Source organism: Equus quagga, chromosome 22, assembly GCF_021613505.1.
Source record: "Equus quagga isolate Etosha38 chromosome 22, UCLA_HA_Equagga_1.0, whole genome shotgun sequence".
NCBI classification, from domain to species: domain Eukaryota; kingdom Metazoa; phylum Chordata; class Mammalia; order Perissodactyla; family Equidae; genus Equus; species Equus quagga.
This window is the reverse complement of record NC_060288.1, coordinates 35,809,204-35,835,207: the sequence shown is the minus strand read 5'-3', so window position 1 is coordinate 35,835,207 and position 26,004 is coordinate 35,809,204. Positions and strand designations below refer to the sequence as shown.

The 26,004-nt window shown below is 39.3% G+C and overlaps 1 protein-coding gene across 1 annotated transcript in view; it reads right to left on the bottom strand.

The window, feature by feature from the left end:
- The window catches only part of CSMD1 (CUB and Sushi multiple domains 1), a 1,825,670-nt gene that overhangs the window by 34,973 nt on the left and 1,764,693 nt on the right, over positions 1-26,004 (bottom strand). The window contains exons 54-58 of the mRNA XM_046648453.1: positions 19,293-19,466; positions 17,742-17,915; positions 5,011-5,199; positions 1,852-2,025; positions 827-1,009 (exon numbers count right to left, since the gene is read on the bottom strand). Of these exons, the coding sequence (XP_046504409.1) occupies positions 827-1,009; positions 1,852-2,025; positions 5,011-5,199; positions 17,742-17,915; positions 19,293-19,466 (894 nt within the window). The remainder of the gene's footprint in view (positions 1-826; positions 1,010-1,851; positions 2,026-5,010; positions 5,200-17,741; positions 17,916-19,292; positions 19,467-26,004) is intronic.

Genomic DNA, 26,004 nt, shown 5'->3' with positions numbered 1-26,004 from the left:
ATATTGATATTGATAATTTATTCAAGTTGATCAAATTATATAGAAAGTGTTTATACATATAAAAATAAATATTTAATTAATTTGTGTAACCATTTTAGACTCAAAAATTAAGTAATTGAAAAGTTTCTATGCAAAAACTTTCTAATATTTAAAGTCCTATCTGTCTGAATTATAAGTCAGTTATTTTCTGGACTCTAAACAAGCCCATGATATCTCAGCTCACCTTTGCTCAAGGTGAGTGTTGCCCATACGTGACACAGGGTCTATAAAGTATCCATAACATTTTTACTATTATTATTGGGGACCCCACCATTTCCTATGATGCCTCTCAAATATTACAATAAAATGTATTCACTCCAAATTATTATACAGAAAATACCCCTAGATTCTTCCGTATGCAGTGCTCTGAGTGAGGGCCAACGGTAGCTTGGAAAGTATGTGAATTAAGACCTGTTCCAACCTGTGGAAATTTCCATTCTTGATTTACACTGCTCCTAGTCATTGCTCCTTCACCTCAGTTATTCACCTCCAGCAAGCACAAAATGCTGCAAATCACACGGAGATTATTACCAGAGATCAGAAACCTCCTTTGGGCTATAAACTTTCAAAGCGTAATAACCAGTGTCATATGATCTTTCGAAGTTAGGCCTATCTCCATGTTAGCAGTCATGGCTTTTGATGATTCTCTTATACGTTTTGGGGGAAAATCGTTTATTGTGCAAATAGTCTAAATCTCTAGGATTTCTGTGGAATATTACTGGTCATTTTAGAATGAATTCCATGGTTTCAACTTGAAAGGTTGCCTTTCAGGCTTGAATCTACTCACCTTCACACACAGGCTGCAGCCCTGACCACGACCCATTGAGCAAACACATTCGCTCAGGGGAGCCCCTCAGCTGGTAGCCCATCTCACAGGAGAAGCGTAGAAGGCTCTTGGCCTTAAATTCATCTCCAAGCCGAGATCCATGTGGTGGGGTCCCTGGGTCACCACAAAATCCAGGATTATTCCCTGTTGAACATAAACACATATGGCAATAGACAATGTGGTTAGACTTCTTTAAAACAGAGCTGTTTGGGTTAAACAGAACAAAAAGTTATTTAAATGGGCATTGAACATGGGTTACAATTATATGGCATTCTGGAAATTTTGTGAGAAACGTTTTCTTTATTACAGCACAAAAATGGAAAGCTTTAAGAAATTGTTCTTGTGCAACTAAAATCAAAATAGCTTATTAAAATGCAGTTACGGCAATAATTGATATTCTTTAGAAGAAATAAAACACTGAGAATGGCAATGGCCAGCGCGAGATTTGTCCACCGGACGCGTCAGTATGAACAGTAAAAGGGAGACGGGGCTGAAGGTGTGTTGAGAATTTTAAAAAAATCAAGTGAGAGGTTTGATTCTTCTCCATTATATCCAAGTTTCTGATTCACTGTTTTATTTATTTAAGAAACACTCATGGAAGAATTAAGATGATCGTTTTTTTTCAGAGAGGATCAATGTAATTACTGATTATAGAGACAGGAAAGATGTGGAAGAATTGAAAGGAAGCACAGAAAAGGAATAAAGTACAAACTGGGCCAGAGTGAGTTCAACGTAAGCAAGCTTCGTAGTGAGGGTGACAAAGAAACTCTTGGGGCTCCTACAGAACATGTGACGGGATATGAGCGTAATGGTGATGATGATGAAGAGGATGACGGGAATGATGATGAAGATGAGCATGATGAAGAGGATGATGATGGTGATCTATAACGAGGGCATATTTGGCTGGAAATGGAATAATAACAACTTCGAATAATTGCACTATTATGCAGTATTTCAGATAATTACCTAATCGTGTGATTTCTCACCTGTACAGTGGGGCAGTGCTCCACTCCAGTGACTATCCTCTTGGCAAACTCTAGTGCTGTTGCCTACAAGACTCCGGCTCCCTTTGCATGAGTAGTGAACTGTGGCGCCATAGGTAAACAGTTCTCCAGTTAGGATAGCATTTGCAGGAACCCCTGGGTGTCCACATGATATAGCTTCAGAGGAAAAATTAAAAGAGATAAGTACATCATTCCCGTTCACCTGCCTCGCATTGGCAAGTCTCTCACATAGACACCCATACAAACATCACCTATTAATGAAAAACACTTAAATATACTGGCATATCCCTGAAGTTCCCTAGAGATAAGAAATACCAATTTCCAGAGGACACTCCCCCTGCCTTGAATATTTATATATTACTGAAGACAAGGAAAGGGTCTCTCAATGATTCTTTTTCCTAATCTTAAGTTAAAGTAGCTTTGCTTAAGGTATAAACTTACATTTAGGCTTTGAATGAGAAAGTCACTCTGCCTAAATTTTTTCCATCTGCTCCTAATTGTATCTCAAATAAGCAATACTATATGAAATTTTAGCAATTAACATAGATCCATCAAAACTATTTCCATTATTTTATCAGTTGGGGACAAAACTGTCAAATCTAATTGCTTTTCTAGCTTGCACGTCTCGGAAGACCATTCTAATAACTTTTTTTGAATAAGTGGCTAGGGGCCAGCCTGATGGTGTAGTGGTTAAGTTTGCACATTCCACTTCGGCAGCCAAGGGTTCACCAGTTCAGATCCTGGGCACAGACCTACGCACCACTTGGCACGCCATGCTGTGGTAGGCGTCCCACATATAAAGTAGAGGAAGATGGGCAAGGATGTTAGCTCAGGGCCAGTCTTCCTCAGCAGAAAGAGAGGAATTGGCAGTAGAAGTTAGCTCAGGGCTAATCTTCCTCAAAAAATAAATAAGTAAATAAATAAAAATGACTAGGTGGCTAATTATTATTAATAATGAAAATATTTAAGGAAAAAATATTTGTCTAAAATATTTAAGTAAAACTATAATACATTACTGATTAATTTTTTCCTTGTTATTCTATAAAATAATCTAAATATTTCCATTCATTTATTTAAAAGTTTGCCAAATTAAGCCCATAATCTATTCATAAATTATCCCTCAAAAAGACATATTCTGGAATCCAGATTAACAAGAGATAGTGAAGATTTACCTCTCCCTTTATATAAAGTCCCAAATAAGGGTTAACAATGGACAAACTATGCTACATGCAAACAGTTAAATGGACGCAGGCTGCCAACAAATTATTCAAAGGTAACTGATTTAACACCCTAAAGGAATTGCATTTGATCATTGGCAACCCAAGAGTTTTATCAACCAGAGAGGCAGATTTAAAAGGTTGAAAGGCATCCTCCACCCCCTGAGTCACATTAGCCCTCATATTGATACTGTCTGCATTCATTGGAGAACAAGACATCCATTCATTGGACAACAAGAGTTTATCTAGATAGAGTCCTAAAAGAATCTAATTAGAGCTGAATCAGTGAAATGGTTGGTAAATGACCAGTTCTAGGTGAAATAACAGAGAAAAAAAAACCAGTGAAACCATACAACAGCAAAAAATAGAGATGCAGCTTAGCTGCTATGAGCTTGTAAAAGCAAAATGCTCCTCTGAGGACCTGTATTCCCATCTTCATGATAATTCCAATTGTTAATGACAACAAGTGATGAGAACCAGCCCCCTAGGAAAATGAGACCAGTTAAAACCCGGTTCCTGGAGATTTGGAGCACACTGGCACTGTTACAAAAACTAACAGAAGGCTCACATAAGCCAGGGAAGATGTAAAAGAAATGTCTGGGGAAAAAAGGAAAAAAAAGAATTTCTCTGAAAAATTCCCATGTGTGTCGTGAAGGCAGAGAAAACCAGAACACAGAGAAAATTTGCTAAAGATTGAAATACATGTATAGATGCATTTTCTGTCATATGAGGCTGTGCATTTGTTTTTAAAAGTCATCACTCTGTTTCTCCATGGAAATTGATTGTATTGTTATAGTTAGAATTTGAGACAAGTTTCCATGTAGATTGGAGGGAGTTGTGAGCGACACTGACTTGCAGGAAAAAATCTCCTGTACTAAGCCACGCTGACAATGTACTGAAAATGCTGTAATTGCAAGAGATAAAATAGATCCTTTGTTTTCACTAAATTCAATTCATAACATAACTGCCATTTCCCATTTTATTTATGCACACAAAATGCATACTAGGAAGATAAGATTTCGATTACAAGGATTTTTTTGTTTCTGCCTGATTTTAAAATGGTGGAAGAGAGTGACTCTTTTTCCTAAATTTTCAGACCATGGTTTAACAAGATGATTCTCTTGGGGCTAAGGGACAATATGCTTTTCAAGTGAAAGAAAGTAAGACTATAGCTATTTGGGTAAAAAAAAAAAAGTGTTCTTGTTAATCTATATGGTCTAAAATATACTGACAGTAATGTTTTGACGGGAGCTATAATGGTGATCTATAATTTTGTCTGCCCAGAAGAACACTTCCATTCTTCAGGGCAATATGCCTTCTTCTTATTTAAACATATGGATCAGGAGGAAATTACTATCAAGATAATATCTTTTTTATTGTATCAACTACTGACTCTACCAGAACTGCTCATGAGACCAAATTAGTATCCACAGATACTAGGATCCACAGGTCAACAGAAGGATACTCCGTACCAGAGTGCTTTGTTAATATTTCTGAATCTGGGTCCCGAAAGAGTGAAGCTGAGAGACACACGGTGTTGAGGCTGCTGGCCGCCATGTTTGAACTGTGAAGAATTAGCCTATCCACTGCGTTGAAGCAGAAGACAAGCAGTGATAAGTAGAGACAAAGACAGAATGGGTCCAAGTGCTGCCCAATAAGCTGGGACCATTTCTCTCTAGGGCCAGGTATGTGAGCATGCCAGTGTGGGTGCCCCCACTTTTTATCCTTTTAAACAAATTTGGGTTGTATTTTGTGATTTCTAGGCAATCTATAAAGATATCATAATAATTTATACACTTCATGATGGGGGGTTAGAAAGAATTAAAAACCAATACTTTATGAATACTTGAAAAAATAATTTGTTCTGTTGGTGGTGCCTTCATAGAGCTCTGTGGCACAAGAATCCAAAATAACCCTCGCTTACCCAAACACTTGGGTAAAGAGCGATCCCATAAGCCATTTGCCATACAGGTTAAGGCGGATGATCCCAACAAGTAAAATCCTTTCTTGCAATGATACATGACACTCGTTCCATACTCAAAACTCTCGGGGAAATTCTGTTGCCCATGACGAATGGCATTTTCCACAAAGCCTGGATCAGAACAGTTCACCACTGGAAAAGAAAACATATTACACATCATTTACATATGGCGATACTTTTATAAACAAAACAGATTGGAAAAGAAGGCAAACTCGTCATCACTTCAGAAAGTTTGCAAGATGACAATATCATAGCCAAGGATAATCAAAAAACACTCCTCCTTTCATGAGTTCTACCCGTTGCTTTGGGCTGTTACGCTTCAAAAAATGTCAAGCAATGTATCAGCTACTATAGCAATTTTAAGAACATGAGGCTAATTTCCTTTAACTATTTCCTAATAATAGGTTTCTTCAACGTAAAGTCTAAAATCAGTTTGCTTGGTTAAGTTTTTATGTTATGAAAATGTTAAAATAGAACTGGCTGAAGTTAGTTTAAATATTTTTACTCAAGTGCAACATTTTAGGACAGTCTGTGACAGTAATCAATGACACCCTACACCCACAGGCATTAATGCTTCAATACGTGTGCCTGAAGTAATTTCTGTAATAGGTCTAATGCAAATAAAAATGACAATGCTTCCATCAACACTGAGAAATGTAAATCAAGCCAGCCTCTTCCCCTTTCAGAAAGAGCCCCACAGCCGATGGTCTGTGGTGGCATGCGGGACACGCTCTGGTTAATCTGAATGGCGCTCTATTAGCCTGAATGCCTGTTGGCATCTGTGACGGAATTAGCAGTGTGCTTTTGCAGGTGCAGAGGAAAAGAAAGAGCCTCTGATTATCTCGTGCTTTGACCCACCACACCAGTGAATGAGGCAGCTGCTATGGAAGCTGCACTCTCTCCAGATATTTCTGGCTCAGAAAGCGGTTGTGCAATGAGTTCTCAGGCACTCGCTGCACATCATGGGGCCCAGCGGCCGAAGGCAATCCATTCCCCTGTCTGTGCATTCGATATCCTCTCGGTACAAAGGAGGAAGGTGTGGGGCAGAATAGAGGATCACAAGGGTCCCTTTTAGTGCCGTAGAATAATGTTCTCTGCTTTTTAAGACAACCTGAGTTTGTATAAGAAAGACTCAAGTTCTTTTGAGTTAAAAAAGAACCACAAACATGTTTATGGAGCATAGGCAGATATTTTTAAGGCTCCAGAGCGCATTGCGTTCACAATAAAATTGTAACAAAACCCACTGAAATAGCAGGAATTACCTACTAGGAGGGAATCTAATAAACTGGGAAGATACATTATTTTTATAACCTGGAAGACAACCGCATAGGCCCCTCTGGCACCTGGAGTTGCATGTCAAACCCAGGAGATAGAAGCAGTTCCCTTGTATGGAACCCTCATATGCAGCAAGATGTGTCCTCGGCCCGAATGCTAAAGACAGCATTGTGTTTGTGTCTGTGCTTATGTTTCTCTTGGGAGATAGTCCAGAAAACAATATCAGACTCTTTTGCAGTGAGAGTAGAGAAAACCACTTAGGTAAGATGCGTGGAAGGCACTGAGCCATTTACTGAACACCTCTACTAGGAAACCCAGCAGATCCCAAATGCTCAACTGCCCTAGTTGAGCTTCTCCTTTTTTTATTTGTGTTTTTATATTTTGGCCCAGCTTTCCATAATATAGCCTAATTGCATGGTGGCTGAGAAAGAGGAAAGGTACAAAGCAATTGCCATCATGGGTTTGGAGCTCAGGAGAAGGCTCTGGCTGGAGATAAGAAGAAAAAGCAAAAGGAGTCTCTGGCAGAGAAGCAGTTGTTGTCACAGCAACAATGAGACCCGTTTGCATCCTTCTCTCTGCCGGTTGAGAAATGGATTGTTCTCTGAGTTTACAATGGCCGGAGGAGGGGTTTTAGAATCTCGAGTTTCACACCAATTGCTCTAAAACTCTGGGTTAGAACTCTCCTTGGTGGCCCCTCTTGCCCATGGCAAGAGGAGAGGTGTAGAAGACTCGAATGCTCTCATTACTGCCACCCATTCTGGGACTTCAGTTTGCAAGAGCATTACCTGGAAGGCATGCAGGAATGCTGAATTCCCATTCTTCCACTGGTTCAGGGCCCTTAAAGTACTAGGCAATAAAAATGCTTGTTAACAATAAAGATTCCACGAGCTCCAACCGGGAAAACTGGATTGTTTCTTACGTTGTTGTAAGAGGTATGTCTAGAAATACTCTAAATCTGCTCGTGCACTTTTTTTAGTCCTGCCCCATAGAATTAGTCCTTTAGAATTTAGTCCTATACAGTTGCAGTCAGAAACATCTATTTATATTCCTTCCTATTTATTTTGGAAGCTCTACCAGGAGATTCAGCTGTATCTATCAGCTGGGGGGAAAAATTAGGGCAGGAAAAATTTGATTTGTTTGTCCACGACAGGGAGAACTTTGAAATATTCCATGTCGTCATCGCAAATGGGTGTGTTTTACCATATGGGGAGCAGGCTACCTGCCAGAATAGTCCATGAGTGGCCAGTTGGTCCACACAAATAACTCTGCCATCCCTCTTCTTTGTCCTATTTTGTGCGCAATTCCTATTTCGGGATCTGGTGGACTGAAGCTTGCTTGATTGACAGATGTGAGCTGTCAGCAAAGTGTAAGGAAGAATCGAATTACTTAAACCATCTTGTAGCATATAAATGACAAACGAAGTCAATGGTGTGGATGTAAGTCAGACCTGCCGAACTACCTTACACTTTAAGTTTGCAACATGATGTGCAGCAGAGGGTAATGCATCAGAAGAAACTGGTAAGCGACTCATTGTGGAGGTGTACTGCCGCATCCTAACATCTCACCCGCAGCTGGCTAAGAGCTGAGACTGGGGTTTCATGTCCAGGTGTTAAAACCTGACGTAGAACTGAATTTTATCAGCTGGAAAGACTGAGAAGTATTGAAATCATTTATACTCGGCACAGTGTGGAGAAGTTCAGGAGGGCACAACAAATATGCTCCTTCGGGACGTTTGTGTATGCCGGAGGGCAAAGGAAGAAATTAATATAATGATCAGTAACATGCTCAAGGTCGCAAAGATAGTTACACTAGACCTCGGTAAGGATTAGGGCTCTTGATTTCCTATCTGGTATAGCATGTTTACGAAAACATACCAGTATTTCTTGGTGACGTGATTTCCGAAAGGATCCTCCTCCTCTCTTTATTTTTGGAGAGGACAGGCTCTAAGTCTTAGCTCTCAATAGCAGTTTATAGGCTACATATTAAACTTTTTCTATTGTACATACACTCTTACTCTCGGAGAAGTCATCTTTAAAAATATTCAAGTTAACATATAAATAGAAACAAAAACATTGCACCTCCTATGATGTCCACTTTACAAAGATGTATTCTCTTTCAAAATTTTGGATGACTAATAAAGTCCTTTTTATTCAATTATCACTCTACTTTCTTTAAGCAAGTGTGTAGATAACCTGGCTAATGAAACATTAAAATGCCATTTTTTGAAACTTGATTGCTGATTATTGGAACCTTTTTACTTCATTCTCAGTATCTGTGAGCTCTCCACTTTCCCTTGGTATACTTCAAACCACAGGACTCGGCAAAGCACCCAAGCTCTGAGTGCTGCTCCAGCGAGACCAGCTTTGCCGTCCTGCCGCGCACACCATCACCGTCTCATTATACACCATCTCAGACACACTGTCTCATTAACCTGACTTTTCCCACTTGTGCACTGAAAGCAATATCTGCTCCACATCCTTGATTCTGTGTAAAACCCAAAACAATGCCTGTGCTTTCATGAAACTCTCTCAGATGACAGGGAAATATGGCAAATTTCAGTCCCAGGCTCCTTTTCCAGCTGTTCCAAAATAGAAATTAAAACACCTTTCTGCACATTTGTTCCTTCCTGGTTGTTAGACTATAAAGTAAAAGGCAGTAACAGCATATGCCATGACAATTTACCATAGTCACTAACAGTATGGATTCTGGGTGTTTAGACGGTGAAACTCCTAAAATAACTTTGTAGGTTTCTTATGTATTTGATTTCATCCTATTATTTGACTGTGACAACCTGTGAAGACTTCAATTGTTTTTTAATTGAATACTGTAATTTTAAGTTTTGTCTCTAGTTTTCAGAAACATTTTTCATAATAAATTCTTACTTTGAACAAAATATATTTTCCTTATATACCTTTTATGTTATTTACCCATTCATTAACATTTATTGATTAATGATAAATAAAAAGTTAATAAGGTTTTCGTTTAAGGGCCTCTGAGATGCTTCTAGCAGAACCATGGATCTTAGCTTGTATGCCCAAAATCTAGCTGAGAATTGAAAAATGAAAACAGAATCCAAAGTGCCTCCTAATCTTTGATCTCAATACCATTTCCCACAAGTATTTTTTTAACCACTTTTTGAGGTGTGATTGACATGTAAAAAGCTGTACATATTTAATGTATACAACTTGAAGAGTTTAGGGATAAAGGTGCACCTGCAAAACTATCACCACAATCAAGGCCATAAACATATCCATCTCCTGCCAAAGTTTGGTAAAAAGCATAAACAATGAGTCCCAACCTCTCAGCTGACAGCTTACTTTCATGGGAGATGTGCCTTTGGTCAAATTTGTTGCTATTTGTTTTTGTTTTGACAGGCAAACCATGGAGATTAAGTTTATTATTTTTTAAATTTCAATATAATTCTTAGACTAAAAGCAAACGTAAATAGAAACTGTCAAAGTAAATGTTCAAAACTGAATGGTATGGGCTAAGTTTTTATGTCAAATTTGAAAAACTGGACTCCAGTAAAATTAGCAGAAATACATTGCGTTAATGTGAATAGGTAATTCCCGTTTCTTTGAACAAATAGAATACTAGCAATTACAAAGGAAAAAAACCCTGAATATAAGACAGATCTATTTTCAAATGCCTATGAGTGACATTCTGAGAACAAAAGGTCACTAGTTTTGCACACAATTGGCAGTCCACTGACAGATCATCTTTTTCAGTTTCTGTCTCTTAAATCAAATACGTTTGAAAGGTCTGACACATGTCCATCAATGTCCTTTTCTCACTAGCACAGACCCTTAAGGGGAAGTGAAGGAGAGGGCCAGTGAACATGTGGATGGGAAGGGATACAGGATGGTGGAAGGAATGCTTAATTTGAAGAAATTTATGCAGTTGAGATTAATAGTTTAATAGTTTTGCTTTAATCTTGTTGGACAAAAGACCATGAAGGAAGTGGTGGGTATAAACTCTCGGGGGAGCTTAGTGGCAACAGTGGGACTAGGAAGTTGGACATCCTAACAAATCTAGTATCCAGAGTAAACCATAAGAGACTCAAAAGTTACAGGTTCAAAGGTAATAAGAAATTCAATTGTTTATACTGCAATTGGTTTTAGATTTCATTGTGCTTTTAAATTCATACACATTTATAAATGTATTTGACTCAACATTTTTTACTATATTTCACTATAACAAGAGGTTTTCATACCCAACTTTAAAGATACATTGAAAAGAAAATTTAAATAAAAATAAATTGAGAATTTTCTTACATGTAGGCCTTTTAAATTTAAATTTTAAGTTAATAGTTTACTCTGTGAACAGCTATCCTAACAAGCCAGATTTGAGCTTAAAATTTTGGCAGAGAGGTCATTGTTTTAAGATGATCTTTTGCCTTAAAGCCACACAAAAACAACTGTGTCCAGATTACATAGGAATAGAGTAAGGAGAGTAGAAACCTTAATTCTTAATTCTACGCGTAAACTGGGAACAAAGTTCAAAGTTTTATCCAATTTACAAACAGGATCCTGTCCACGTGTCATCCCTATATCACCAGTATCTGCTCAGTTCAGGAACATGGAAAACATATCACGCATTCCACACATAATTGATGCAGGAGCCTGGAATGCATACTGCTACATTGATTCTCTACCTTTATTAAAAATTGTTTTATTTAAAGTCACTAAATCACAGACCGAATTGGCAAATATATCATTCTTACCCCTTATTATTTTTTCTGATCTTTCGTTTCTTAAAAAAGCTTCACTGTAGTATAACTGGTAAAGTTTAAAGAGAACCGTTCCAGGAAAGACTCTGACTTGACTGACAAGCACGGCTCATAGGAGAGGGTCTGATTGCCCTTCATTCTAGGGCTCAGTCAGAAATCAGCCAGGGTGTAAGACAGCGCTTTCTCTCAAGGAGCGCTGTTCACGCAACATGGGAAGTGAGTCTGGTACTCTCGAGACTCAGTCTATTGAAAAAAGCAGAAGGATGCTCGAGGTGGCTCTGATGACTTCTGAACCTCACTCACCCTTTGTGGTCTCAGGGCTTTTAGAAAGAAAGGAAGGAAGGAGAGAAGAGGGAGAGAGGGAGAGCCAGGGAGAGAGCAACGGAGGAATGAAATTGTTTCCATATCTTCCTGAATTTTTTTTTTCGGTTAAAACCCGCCTATATCTCCTTTCAGTGTTCACTCCTGTTTCTTTCTTCTCTCTTGTTTTTTTAAAATTACTCATTAAAAACCTGATCATGAACAGGAAAATAAGCAAACAATGCTTCATAATGTAGGACTAGCCAATTTATACTCTTTGGTGGTGTGGAAAAGGGCTAAGAACTAGTTCACTAATTCTTAAATTTTCTAAAATTCACTAATTTTAAAAAAGAGCACTCCTAATTGATTACAGTTCCATGTAATATGTGATTTTAAAGTTTTTCAATAGAAGGAATTATACAAAGTTTAGAGGACAATCAAAGAGGAAATAATGCAATATTCAGTGTATTCCATAGAAAAACATTTTGGGCTTGTTTACTAACGGGATGAATCAAAATTTTAAATATAAGATTACTGCTCACAGAGAAAAAAAGAAGAAATAAAAGCAATTTACGACTTTTTCAAATATATGAAAGTCACGTTTCATCTTTTATCAAGAATTGATAAAGATAAAGAAGTAGGTTTTAGCTATAACTGAGATATTCAGGTTTGATAAAAGAGAAATGTTTTAATCGACTGCAGTAGACTGTGATTGACTGCCTGGCTTTCCTGAGAGAACATAAATTTCAGAGGCATGGCAGGGGACAGGGACTGGGGGAACTGAGTACCTACTCTGTGCCAGGTACTCTCCTGAGCATTTCACATACATCGGTTTATCTAGAACTCACAGAAACCCATGAGGAAGGTATTATTTCCTCGACTACTCATATAAGAAGACTGAGGCTCAGCGTTAACCCTAAGACCCTATATTCAGACGAGCAAGTTCCAGAGATGTGCTGTCCAGCCCAGTGCTGTAGATAACAATAATGTATGGCGCACTGAAAAATCGAAGAGAGAAGCGCTCACTCCCCTTCCGCACAGTGGATAACACTCTTCGAGGAGGGCGTCTCAGGGCAGCTTCGGGGAGCTGCCAGCCCCAGCGCCCCTCCTGCTCTTGGCAAGTGTCCCCCATTCACTTCCTAGGGCGTCGACACGCGATGATAAATGCTTTTGGCTGCCACTTATCCTTAAATATGAACAAGAGTCATATTGAATAAAGCCTCAAAAATGTAACTGGTTCTTATGTTTCCTTTTATTTTAAAATTTTACCATTTAAAAATTTTGAAAACATAATGATATATATAATTTTTCATGAACACATCAATGCAATTCTACACATAGTGGTTCTGTGGTGAAGTTTTCTTCTTGTTTCCTTTTCCATTCCTTTCAAGCCATAACCAAACCTTCATGAACGCCGTATTTAAAAAAAAAAAATTTTATTGTCTTGTATGTAATCACACAGGGAAATATATTTTATATCTCTGAATTTAAACACCCAATCCTACAAAAGTATAGATAAGAAAATTTTTTTAAAACCCAACTCGTAATGTTTGTGTGCAACACAAAAAGTATTACATAAAAAAAGGACAGGAAACAAAAAAGGGGGCTGGCTCCATGGCCCAGTGGTTACACCTGCGTGCTCCCCTTCAGTAGCCCAGGGTTTCACCGGTTCAAATCCTGGGCACAGACATGGCACTGCTCATCAGGCCATGCTGAGGTGGCGTCCCACATACCACAACTAGAAGGGCCCACAACTAAAATATGCAACTATGTACTAGGGGGATTTGGGGAGAAAAAGCAGAAAAAGAAAAAGAAAAAAGGAAACATTAAGTGAATCATCCTAAAACTTTGCAGACTTGGTATACCTTATTTTTTCTCATTGAAATGACTGAACTTTTAAGTGTGTTGACACATATTTTGGAATGTAGGAGACAAAGACTCAGAGAAAGCTCATAAAGAGAAACATGGGCCTCCAAGACAGTATGCGTAATCTGATTCTTAAGATAAATGTGAACATGTTTGTTTTAATTCCTTCTTATGACACCTGCAATCATATAATTTATTTCTTCCAGAAAGATATTACTGTTAATAAAATGGATGCCTCCTTTTATTCTCCTAATCCTGTTTGCAAAGACAATGTTAATAGGTTGAGTAAAAGGAGTTATAGCTATTTTTCTGGATCTGAGTTTTTGTATTTATCACAAATACTGCAGGCTTGGGTATGCTTTTTCCTGTTAAAAGCAGAATCTGCGAATAAGGAGATGACCCCAGGTGGAGACAGACTTTGCAGAAATCTATATCTAATCCGGCTTCACTTTAGCACAGATTTACTTGGAGTTCCGTTCCAAAATTCTGGGTGGAGTCTCTCTTCTGCACCATTAACTAACCAAATGCTGTTGGACTCCCCAGGATTCCACAACTCACTGGCCTCCCCAGATTAGACAGTCTTAGAGTCTTATCAAGAATTTGAAAAAAGAAGGCAGGCACAACAGCGTGCTTACAGGAGATATGACATCCTAAAACTTCTGTGGAGTTATTTGAGGAACCACATGAGATAAGACTCCGGCTGTACTGCAGTCTACACTAAGAATCCCTGGAAGTTTGTTAAGAGAGTAACTATTTTTGTTAACTTCAACTTTTTGAGTTTTATGCCATTTTTTCTAAAGCATCATCATCTTTATGAGTCTGTCCTCTTTGAAATCATGTTTTCCCTGCTTTAATAATATGCATGTTAATTCTGTGCACTTGATTGTATCTCCTAGTTCATAAATGAAGCAAAATAAAGTAATAGGAAAAAATAGAAAACAAGAACAGAAGGCACCTGGGAGATGAGCTGGTGATTTCTAATCTCCTTGACACCCTTAGGACTGCACCTGTCAGTCATCTCCCCTCCTTCATCAGATATGTTTGAAGTAACAGCTTTTAAAATTAAGTACAAATTTAAAAGTTCTGCTCTGTGAAAAGCAGTGTCAAGAGAATGAGAAGACAAGCCACAGATTAGAAGAAAATATTAGCAAAGGACATAACTGACAAAGGACTGTCATCCAAAATACAAAAAGAACGCTTACAACTCAACAATTAGAAAAGAAACACCTAAAAAATGGGCCAAAGACCTTAAACGACACCTCAACAAACAATATTTACAGATGGAAAATAAGCCCATGAAAAGATGCTCCACATCCTATGTCATCAGGAAAATGTAAATTACAACAACAATGAGGGGCCGGCCCTGTGGCATAGTGCTTAGATTCATGCCCAGGGTTGACTGGTTTGCATGCTGGGCGTGGACCTACACACTGCTCATCAAGCCGTGCTGTGGTGGCCTCCCACATACAAAACAAAGGAATATTGGCACAGATGTTAGCTCAGGGAGACTCATCCTCATCAAAAAACAAACAAACAACAATGAGGTACCCTCTACACCTGTTAGAACGGCCAAAACCCAGAACACTGACAACAGTTGGTGAGGATGTTGAGCAACAAGAACTGCCATATACTGCTGGTGGGAATGCAAGATGTTGCAGTCACTTTGGAGGATAGTTTGGCGGTTTCTTACAAAATTAAACATACTCTTACATACAATCAAGCAATCATGCTCCTTGTTATTTATCCAGGGGAGTTGAGAACTTATATCCACACAAACACTTGCACAGGGATGATTCTGGCAGCTTTATTTGTAATCACCAAAACTTGGAGACAACCAAAGTGTCCTTCAGCAGGTGAATCGATACATAAACTGGTACATCCAGACAATGGAATATTTAGTGCTAAAAAGAAATGAGTTATCAAGCCATGAAAAGACATGGAGGAACCTTAAATTCCTATTACTCAGTGAAAGAAGCCTATGTGAAAAGGCTACATACTGTAGGATTCCTACTCTATGACGTTCTGGAAAAGACAAACTATGAAGACAGTAAGAAGACCTGTGGTTGCCAGGGGATGAGGGCAGGGGGGATGAATAGATGGAGCACAGAAGATTTTTAGGGCAGTAAAACTACTCTGTATGAGACCACAATGATGGATACATGTCATTATACATTTGTCCATACTCTTAGAATGTATACTGCCAAGAGGGACCCACAGACTCTGGTGGATGATGATATGTCACTGTAGGTTTATCAATTGTAACAAATGCAACATCTGGTGGAGATATTGATAATGCGGGAGGCTGTGTACGGGGGGCGGGGGCAAGAGGTATATGGGAACATTCTGTCTCTTCAGCTCAATTTTGCTATGAACCTAAACCTGCTCTAAAAAATGAAGTCCACTAAAAAAGACTAAGTATGTTTGTATTATTCAAGAAAAGAGAGGAAGGTAAGAAAAGGAGAAATTAATTCTGAAGAGTTTAAAATACACCTTACATTCTTTATGCTGTGCCAAAGAAATCTAGAAGACCTTAGCACAGTGTCTGAAACACAAAAAGCCATTAATAAATGATAGGTATTTAATTTCTTTTCCTCCTCCTTTCTGGCATACATTATTGGAAAATGAGATACAGATACAAAAAAAAGTTTTGATAATTAAAAGCCTGTTATTCTGAGTTCACTCAGTCTTTTGTTCAGCAAGAATATATCAAGTATCTAACGGACGATGTCTCAGCAGCTGTGGGTGACATTCTCCCTACCTAACTAGCTAACTCTCCAGATCCTTTAAATTTGTTATCTATTTAAAGGTATGAATTGTTTACCCACCTCTGTACTGACAGTGTATAGCACAGCATTTGGAATATATTAGGTGCTTAATAAATGTTAAATTAAGTTGCATAGAAGGATTTTGGGGGAACAGATATAGATCATTCTAATACACCTAAGACATCGAAGGCACAATTAGGCTGTACCTGTGTGTGAAGATAAATGGGACCAAAATTTATGGGCATTCATTTTAATCATTCTTTCAGTTGTGCTGGTTTTCTTTTTCCCTGTGATACAGGGTGTAGAAAATAGTTTGATTAAAGCTCTATAATCTTTCCTTAAGTCCCTGCAGCTGCAGGAGCACGTGGTAGCCACGAACAGCTAGATCCTTCCATTGCAGTTCAAGCCATCCCAGGTTCTCACAGATATGTGTTATCTCGTGTTTTCCTCTGAGAGGCGAGGGGAAAGCTGAGTGAGTAATGGTGGTTATTTCAACTAGGCTTAGCACGGAGTTCACTAACTATCTAAGGTACACCAAAGTATCCCGATGTGGAAAGGCAGAGAGGCGAGATGTCATTTAGAAACTAGTGTTCTGTTCTGGTGGGCACATTCAAAGATGTCCCCTAACTCTGGTCACCGTTTTCCATCATCCTGGCTTACAGAATTTAAAATAATAAGATAGATGATAAACTTGTTAATTTTCAAGCTCATAGGACCACCTGCATTGTCAGGAGACCAGCCGGAGCTTTTGAACAAGAAGCCGTTGACATCTCAGCGAGATACTCCATCCCTCACTGCTCCCTGACAAGACACAGCCAGAAGCCTGCCTCCTGGGAAAGTCAGAAAGGACATCAAGGGGTCTTTGCTCTTGGTGGCAAGATTTTCTCAACATTGAAATAGGGTGAATCTACCTTAGTGTTTTAGAGGGAAGTGGAATTACGAGGCTTTACTTGGCTTTGAGCTCAGGCCAAGCACTCCAATATAGACTCGGGCCAGAACTTGACAGTTTGCTAGCCAAAATTCACATAACTACTATTTAAAAAATTGCTTGGGTTCTCAGTCTGCTATTGTCTCATTTGAAACAGCTCCCTTGGGAGCCCAGTATGGGAGAGGGGTGGAGATTCATAAGAATCTGGCTCTAACACCATACGATGACCATAAAAACTACTTCAGCTTCTCACTAAAGTGTCATTCCTCTTCAGCAAGGGACATGTTCTAATGTAGAGTAATCAAAGTGAAATCTTAAGCATTATGAGCTCAACCATCTAGAAATACAAAAACTACAAAACAGTATTTTCTTGGAAATTTAGGTTTTAGCCCAGATCTATGTGATAATTTTTAAAAAAATAAATAAAAAAATTGAGATTTAAAAGTGATAAGAACCTCTTAAATACATCCACAAATCTAGAAGTTTAAGGACCAAAGATGCTGAATGTATGTGGTAGAAATAAATGTGTGAATGAATGAATAAAAAGAGAAATGGAAGATGAGTTGTCTTTGGAGCAAGGAATCCTAGATTTTTTTTTTATTGAACAACCTGCCAATAACAAGACAAAGGCCATGGAGAGAGTTGTGTATTACTCTCAGAAATGGTTTCACATCACAATGAAAAGTGTTTGCAGAAGTCCTGTACCTTGAGTGAAGCTTCACCCTTTATTTATGCAGACAAGCTCTTTGGTGTATTTATCAGTCTACTACACTCTCAGAGGGAAGGGCTCGTCTCCTGGGAATTTTCCTACCTCGACACGTGGGCAAAGGGCTGCTCCACTGGCCGTTGCTCCGACACTGGGCTCGCGAAGCACCCTGCAGCAAATAGCCGGTGTTGCAGGTGAAGTTCACGACATCGTTCAGGTTGAACTCAGTGCCGTTAGTGAAGCCATGGGCGGGGTTCCCAGGGTGACCACATGTGATGGCTATGGAGGAAGACAGGTCCATGTCATTGTCAAAAAGTAAGCTGGGAATTCTTTATTAACAGATATACAGGTATGTCAAATGTATGATCTAAAGGATTTTCACTTAGTCAGATATGTTACAGATTGTATTTATATTTGGAAGGGAATATTGGCAAAAAGAAGCATAGGCTGAACCCACAGATTTTTAGTATAATTGTGGAAAATAACCAACACCTGGCAAATATACTTTCTTCATCAAAAAAGTTATTATTTCTTACTCAGTTCATGACAGAATATCAAGTAATTTTAAAATACGGCAGTGAAAAACAAGAGATGCTAAAATTCTTGTATTAATCACAAGTTTTGACTATTTTCCCCATAGTAGACACCAGGTAACTTAGAACTCTCATTTTGAAACATTATAAGGATTTGGCTGATAATTTAAATTGTGTACATATAAATTATTCCGATGTCAATTTAAACATAGTGAAATTAGCAAAAATAAATGTGCATGCTCAAATAATATTTTTTTGACACTCTTTATTGTAAGATCCTTCGAAACGTAGTGAACTGTCATTATGTCATGCCCAAAATAATAGCAACACAAATCATGAAGATATACTTTCTTGGCCCTTTCAAAAGAAACACATTACGGTCATAAAACCGATGTTTTCCCTCCGCACTTATCTTGTCAACATTTTTTCTTCTAAGTAAAGCTTTCACACCTGAACTTTGTACATTTACCATTCACTTGCAAAGATAGGGCTTGTCACTATCCTGTAGTTACATCAACATTTCCTTTGTTTAATTCACAGGAAGATAAAGAATATATTAGGGAAAAAAACCACTGGTTTAAAATACTGGTCAATATTTATCTTTGAAGTTATATGGTTTGAGGACAATCATTACATATAATTTCACCTGTTCCTATTAAAGGAATGACTGCTTACAAAACTATCCGTGTTCTTGATGAAACAGTGACAGAAATACATAACGACACAGAAGATTAACAAGCGTGCCTATTTTGGGGAATCTGCAGGCTCACACTCGGCATCTTCACCCTCCCATAATTAGCTTCTGTTTCCACCTTGTTTATCCTGTGATAAAGGCAGGGAAAGTGAATGAATGTATGACATCACTCATCCTGGGATCCGTTTGAGATGATTTAACGAGCAAATTAAACGTGGACAGGAGACTGGAGGAGGCCTTGGAAGGAAACAGAATGGGAGGAGGATCAAAAAGAATTGGGGAAGGGGTGCCCGTGTTGTCTCAGCTCTTTGGAGAGTTTCCATTCTGTTTCACTCTGAAGATTAAACATGACTGTGTTGTGACTTGATCATGAGAGAAAATGTGACAAAAGGAAGCGCCTGCTGAATTAGTTCAGAACAGTGTACTTACGGACACAAACGGGAGTCTGTCCGGACCATTTGTGGTCTTGCAGGCATATCCGAACAGAAGTTCCAATGAGACGGAAACCCGGATTGCACTGATAGACTACAGTGTCCCTGTAGCTGAAGCCGTCTCCACTGATGTGACCGTTCACGATCGGGTCCGGGGACCCGCAGTGGCCAGCTAACAACAGAAGAAAAACCAACAAAAACAGTTCCGAGAATTTGTCTTTTATAAAAGTACTACATTCAGAATTTGCTTGCCTTTATTGTCAAGGGAACATCAGCATTGAAAGCATAATTTATTAGATTTTTCCCATTTTTATATGTTTTTATTTGATATAGTTTTTCTATTCTTTTTAAAGATTCACCCTGAGCTAACATTTCTTGCCCATCTTCCTCTTTTTTTTTTTTCCTCCCAAAAGCGCCAGTGCATAGTTGTATATTCTAGTTGTAAGTCCTTCTAGTTCTTCTATGTGAGCTGCCACCACAGCATGGCTACTGACACAGGAGTGGCGTGGTTCCACACCCAGGAATTGAACCTGGCCCCCCAAAATGGAGCACATTGATGGGGCTGGCCCTGTGGCCGAGTGGTTAAGTTCGCACGCTCCACTACAGGTGGCCCAGTGTTTCATTGGTTCAAATCCTGGGCACTGACATGGTACTGCTCATCAAACCACGCTGAGGCAGCGTCCCACATGCCACAACTAGAAGGACCCACAACAAAGAATATACAACTATGTACCTGGGGGCTTTAGGGAGAAAAAGAAAAAAAAAATGGAGCACATTGAACTTTAACCGCTAGGCCATCAGGGCTGGCTTGGTTTTTCTTTTTAATTTGTTCATTTTTCTCAACAATTTTGGGTAACTTAAGTAATATTTCAAATTGTTAATGTGCATTTCCCCAATTATGGCTTCCCCATTTATTTCTCTTACTTATTTTCCTTATTGAGATTTTATGTTATTTATCTTATTCTATTTCCAAATAAAAGCCAAAAGAAAGGAAGATACACTTGGGACTAACATGGATTGGGTTTCATAACCTATTGAATATGAGTAGTAAAGAGAAGGATGACTGGGATCTCCAGCAAGAAAGACCAGAGTGTTAAACTATTTGTGAAATTCCAAAGGAAGGACAGATATCAGAAAACAAGTTCAATCTCCAGGAGGTACATTTGAGTTACGTTTGAGCTGATGTCTACATAAAACTGGCCTGTAATCAGCTGAAAATGGAAGTCTAGAGCTCAGGTGAAAGGATGAACCAAAGAGAAAGTAGATTGAGGAGAAACAAGATTAGAGATGGAAATTGAAACTAAAGGGTGACTAAGTTTGCCCACGGAAAGCACGTACAGCGGGAAAAGATAAGGCCTGAAGATGGAATCAGGATGAACCCTAATCCTTAAGAGGAGGTAAAAAGCACCAACACGAAGGAATTGGAAATGGAAGTAGATAACTGGCAAACACGGTGTTGAATAAAGGTCAAGGGTAGAGAGCTTCCAAAGGGAGAAGGAAGGAGGACTTCCAGTTCCTTGTGAGTTGAGGGATGGAGTAGTGACAGAGACTCTGCCTGGCCAGCCTTTATTCGGGCTCCTGAAACTTTCCCTAGGCTCATCTGTGCCTTTCCTTGTAAAATCCACTTTTAGTAAGAACCCTGCTAAGCTGGTTTAGCAAGAACTTCCCATCCTTAATATCTGATCGCCCTGATATTTAATCAGGTTCCTCAACCCCATCATTCCTCTAGGTGAAGTCTGATCACCCTGGCCTGACTTCAGCTAGAATCCTGTGAGCTTGGTTCAGCCAGAACGCCCCTCACCCCTGATGTTTCCTCTTAGTAATTTCCCATCCATGACTCCACCCTGCACCATTGCTACAACCCACTGGTCCGTGCTTCATTTAGAGTTGAGCCCATCTCCCTCTTCTGTAAAATCCCGTCGTAGTGGTCCCTGTACCTATTGTGATGTCCTGAATAAAATCTGCCTACTGTCTTCAACCAGTGTCGTGAATATTATTTCTCTTTGACAGTAGCAAGGTGCTGTGTGGTACAGAGAACACTTGGAAAGGCAGCATCCAGTTTTTCTCTGTCCATTGGATCTTCTTTTTGCTCTCTGGTCCATTCTCCTTCCTCTTTATCTCTCTCCCTTTGCCTTCCCTCCATCCTAACCTCTCCTGCTCTCTCTCTCCCTTCATCGAGGATATGGAAAGAGTATGTTATTAAATCAACAAAATACGTAGTATTGGGAGTAACTGACATTAAAAGGATCTGTGTCACCCATGGTTTGGGATAGACAAGAAGAGAAAGGCATTCACTATGAGTTCCTCAATTATCCATCCAAAACTCGAAGCTTCTACGGGGAGGTAGAGGCTGCAGAGTAACCAGTGTAGACTTCCCCTGGCCATTTACTTCTGGAATAGAGCACACGGCTGTCAATGCTTTATGCAAAGTAGAAAACCCCCTAAGCTGAGAAAACTGTCAAACTGTTGTCATGCCACACCAGGGCTTAACTTCACCATTCTGGAAGAATTTAAAATAAGAATCTATATTTCTGCTTAAGACAATGTTTAGCAGCACTGTCTTCTCCCGGGTTTGAACTGAATCTATTATCAGCAAGGTGACTTTGCAGAGGAGACAGGGAGAAAAGTGTATCAGTGGCTAGGTACCCCTGCTGGAACAACATCTCTGCCCCAACGTTCATAAGAGGTCAGGTGAAAAAGACATGCTACATCTGGCTGACTTTTTGTCACGTGGGCAGGTTTTTCATTCAGCCAGATCAATTAAGGCAAGAGACCAGATCACTTCCCTCAAACCCAGACGTGATAGAAGCAGAGAACTCTGAGGATCCTGAAGTTCTCCATGAGTGGAAGAAAGACCCTCCGATGCTGAGTGTCGTCACAGGACACTGACATGGGGGCCAAAGAGCTCTCCCCCTCCCCAAAGGCTATCATTTGCACAGTGTCCTCTACTAGGTAGGAAAATGGTGCCATTGTTCCAATCTTGGTGACAAGGACCAGCGAAAGAGCCAGAGCTGCTGCACACAGGCTTGCCACAGAGACCTGGCCACTTCGGAGTTGATAGATAAAAGATCTAATTTCTAGAAATGTGTACCAGAAATAACACAATCAGATCTTCAAAGAGAGAGTGGTCCACCTGACTCCTGTTGTTATTCTAGATAACCTCCACTACTTTTGGGGTTACTTCTGACACCTATTGCCACTGCAGGAGGAGGGGATTTGGGGTGCATTGTGACAAAAGGTCTGCATCACTTTATGTGACCTGTTCAGTCTCACTCTTGATTTGGACAAACACGACTGGCTACACTCACTTTTCAACCTTAATAGGTATTTCTTTCAACTGAGATTTTAGATGCCAGGCCCCAAGGTTTTGTGTTTGTTTTTGTTTATTTAGCTTCAGTAAACAGAAGATCACCAAACGTTTTTTCACAGGCAATTCTGTAGCCAATATAACTACACCCAGGAAACAGAAGCACGGGTTGGAAATATTTCCATTAAGTGTGGAAAGAAAATCCCAGAGTGAGTTAAGTATACGGTCTAATTATTTTTATATCAATTCTACTCATGAATTTAGTAATCCGACACTAATCTGAACCTGATAGCACCAATTAGCAAAGAGCTGAGGAATGAGAAAGAAGGCTATAAAATGGTAACTTCACAGGATTTTTAATTCAAAGGACACACATACACACTCATACACACACACACAGCTTCCCCCCTTAGGAGTCCCCATTTTAAGGTCACCTTTTCTCTGTGCCAGTTTGTATCAGCACAAACACTAAATATTGGTCTGGGGATTAGAACTGAATACATTTATACATTTTTAGGAAATCTACAAATCAAATATGCAACTTTTGAATTTGCTTTGTGATTATTGGTACTTATTGCTAAAAATAAAATAATAAGCATTATAAATAAATACCCTGTACCTGTAGAAGAATTGGAAATGCAATCTGCTTTATTCTGCCCATTCCAGGCAATAACACCGACTTTGGGCTAAAGTCGGGCTTTTTTGGCAGTGAATTCCGAAGCCAATTTACAAAATCCTCTTGAGTGTTAACAAACGGTCATGAAAATATCAGATGTATCAGATCCCCTGATATGTAGGGAAAGCTCTTATTAGCATTAAATCAATGGATCTGTTTAAATCTCCAGATATGTACATATTAAAGGCACACATTTGGAAACCTACAGAGGAGATTTTTTTCTCCAAGTGCAATTTCTAGGAGCAAGGCTGAGCAACTCTGCTGAAGTTAGAGAAAACATGATATCTTAGAAAGCACACGAATCTTTCCAAAGATATGCCAGCATGGGGCTTGATGAGCATACAACAATTTGTGTTGTTAGTAACAACATCAAAGTCACTGATGCCACAAATTACATTTATATCAAATCTGTTTGACAAGGGCAATTATTTTAAGTCATATTTGAAACAAAATTTCAGGCCAGTACCACGATTTGGGTTGTCTCTGGGGCTTTCGGGAATCCTTCATCTCTCTCTTTTTTTGTAGTTCCCCAAATATGCCATGCTTTATCCCTCGCTTGGCATACACTGCCTCCTTTGCCTGGAATTTCCTTCCCAACATTGTCTGGCTGTAAAACGTCTATGTGTCCTCATAACCTGTCCTGATCTACCCTGTGCACTCAGCCTTCCACAAACCCAGAAGGAATTACTGCTCATTTATACTCACCTCAAACATCGCCCTGATTTTAGGTTTCGCTGCAATAGCAGAACCCACCTCTAGCATTATCCATTTAAAAGACCCACACTTCTAGATTTTTTGTTCTTTTGTTTTGAATTCAGCAGATAGAAATATAGTTTTTTCTTACCTATTTATCTCACTATTAGATTGTGAGTTCCAAGAGCAGTGTCATGTTCTATACACCAGCATTCAGCCTGTGCCTGACCTAGAGGAGGTGTCGGCAAAAGCATATGAATTATTTTCTAGGATCATGTCGCCATGTTAGTCCAGGCCCTCATTATCGCTGACAGCAAACAGCACTCTCTCAGAATATGCTTTGTTCAGGCGGACTAAACTTCCTGCAGCACCGGGACCACCTCCTGCGCACCGTTCTGCAGCCACGTGGTTGCCACTGTTTCTGAGGTTCTTAGTTTCCGGGGTGAATTTATTCCATTTCTGCTGGTGGTTGGAATTCTGCCTATGCATTAAAGTGATTTTCTCCATATCGCTTCCCCTGCTGGCCTCTCGCTCCCTCTCCTGGATTTCTGAAGCACTTTATCTGGCATTCATTAATCCCAACTTTTTATTAAAGGTACTTGGTATTTATCTTATTTAGTCCTTAGATTATAAACTCCAGAAAAAGAAGAACTGCATTCTATTAACCTTTACATCCTTTGCAGTATTTCCTGAGGAACTAAATGAATAGCATTAGATAACATTTAGAAATATAGACAGAAGCACTTGTGGCGGGGGAGAATATTGTGACATTTATCTCCCAGCCACTAATAATGCATATGTAAAATACAAGGATTAGCACTGCTTCTTTCCAAATATTTCACCTTCTCTGACTATGATACAGCCTAAATTTTACACTGAAGATCGTACAGCAAAGATGAAGTGGGTGTGGTTAATCTTCCTGATCTAATACCGTCTTTTTGCTGTAATATAAGCATTAACATAATCAGTTGTTTTATTAAAATTTTTTACATGGATCTATCATAAAACGCAAGGCATTTGAAGAACAGTTTCCAATTTCATCCTCTAAGAACTATGTAAAAATATGGTCTAACAATACTATTTTGAATCATGTCATCTAGCTGTTTTAGTCATGTGAATGTCACCATGATATTGTATTTACAAGAGAATTCATCACCTCATAGGCCATTAGAGTGCAGCAAACGCAAGCTTATTGCAAATAACAATCTAATAAAAAAGATAATGTTCTTTATGTGGAAAATGTCTCAATAGATCACTGACATCTTGAATACTAGAGATTGAAGAGGTAACAAAGCGGGAGAGATGATGCATTCTTATGTGTTGAAAAAGTCTAAATGACAGAAATCGTATCAAAGGATTAGTGCAGGCTCTCCAACAGGAGACCTGGATTACAAATGCACACCCTCGTGTAGCTGGTGTGCTCTCTATCGGGCTCCGTGAGCACTACCACAGGGAAGACAAACAGGAGAAAATAATTAAGGGAGCACGGAGATCATAAAACCTCCCTGGTGTATTGAAGGCACCTGATGAGTAGATGCACGGTCAGCATTCTTAGAGCCTAATTCTCCAGCCTAGAGAGATGTGCGGCATTGCACAGCACAGACGGCGAAAGAGAACAAGTCCTTGGCAATTCACAGAACTCTGGAAACCCCACTCATAAGGCAGGAATGACCACATTAAGGGTGGGCTAAACGTTTACAAGAAAGTACTCTGATGCACACACATATGACTTTGCCTAAAGTTTAGCTATCATGATGTTCGCACACAGGGCTGTCTGGCTTTCCTTACTCCATCCTCTCTTAAATGTTCTGGCTTAGAATTCAGACTACAGACCTCACACAAAGCACAGCTTCAGTTCTGGAATGTTAGGCAAAGAAAATCACCCTTCATCTCCTTAAACACAGCTGTCCTACAGTTAACATTCTCAAGACTCACATCATGAATGTGTTGTCCCTTCCTGGGTGTAGCCATTTCTGCTGCAATGATCATCAAGGAATCTGGCATGTTCTTCCCTGTTGGAAGTTACTGGAAATA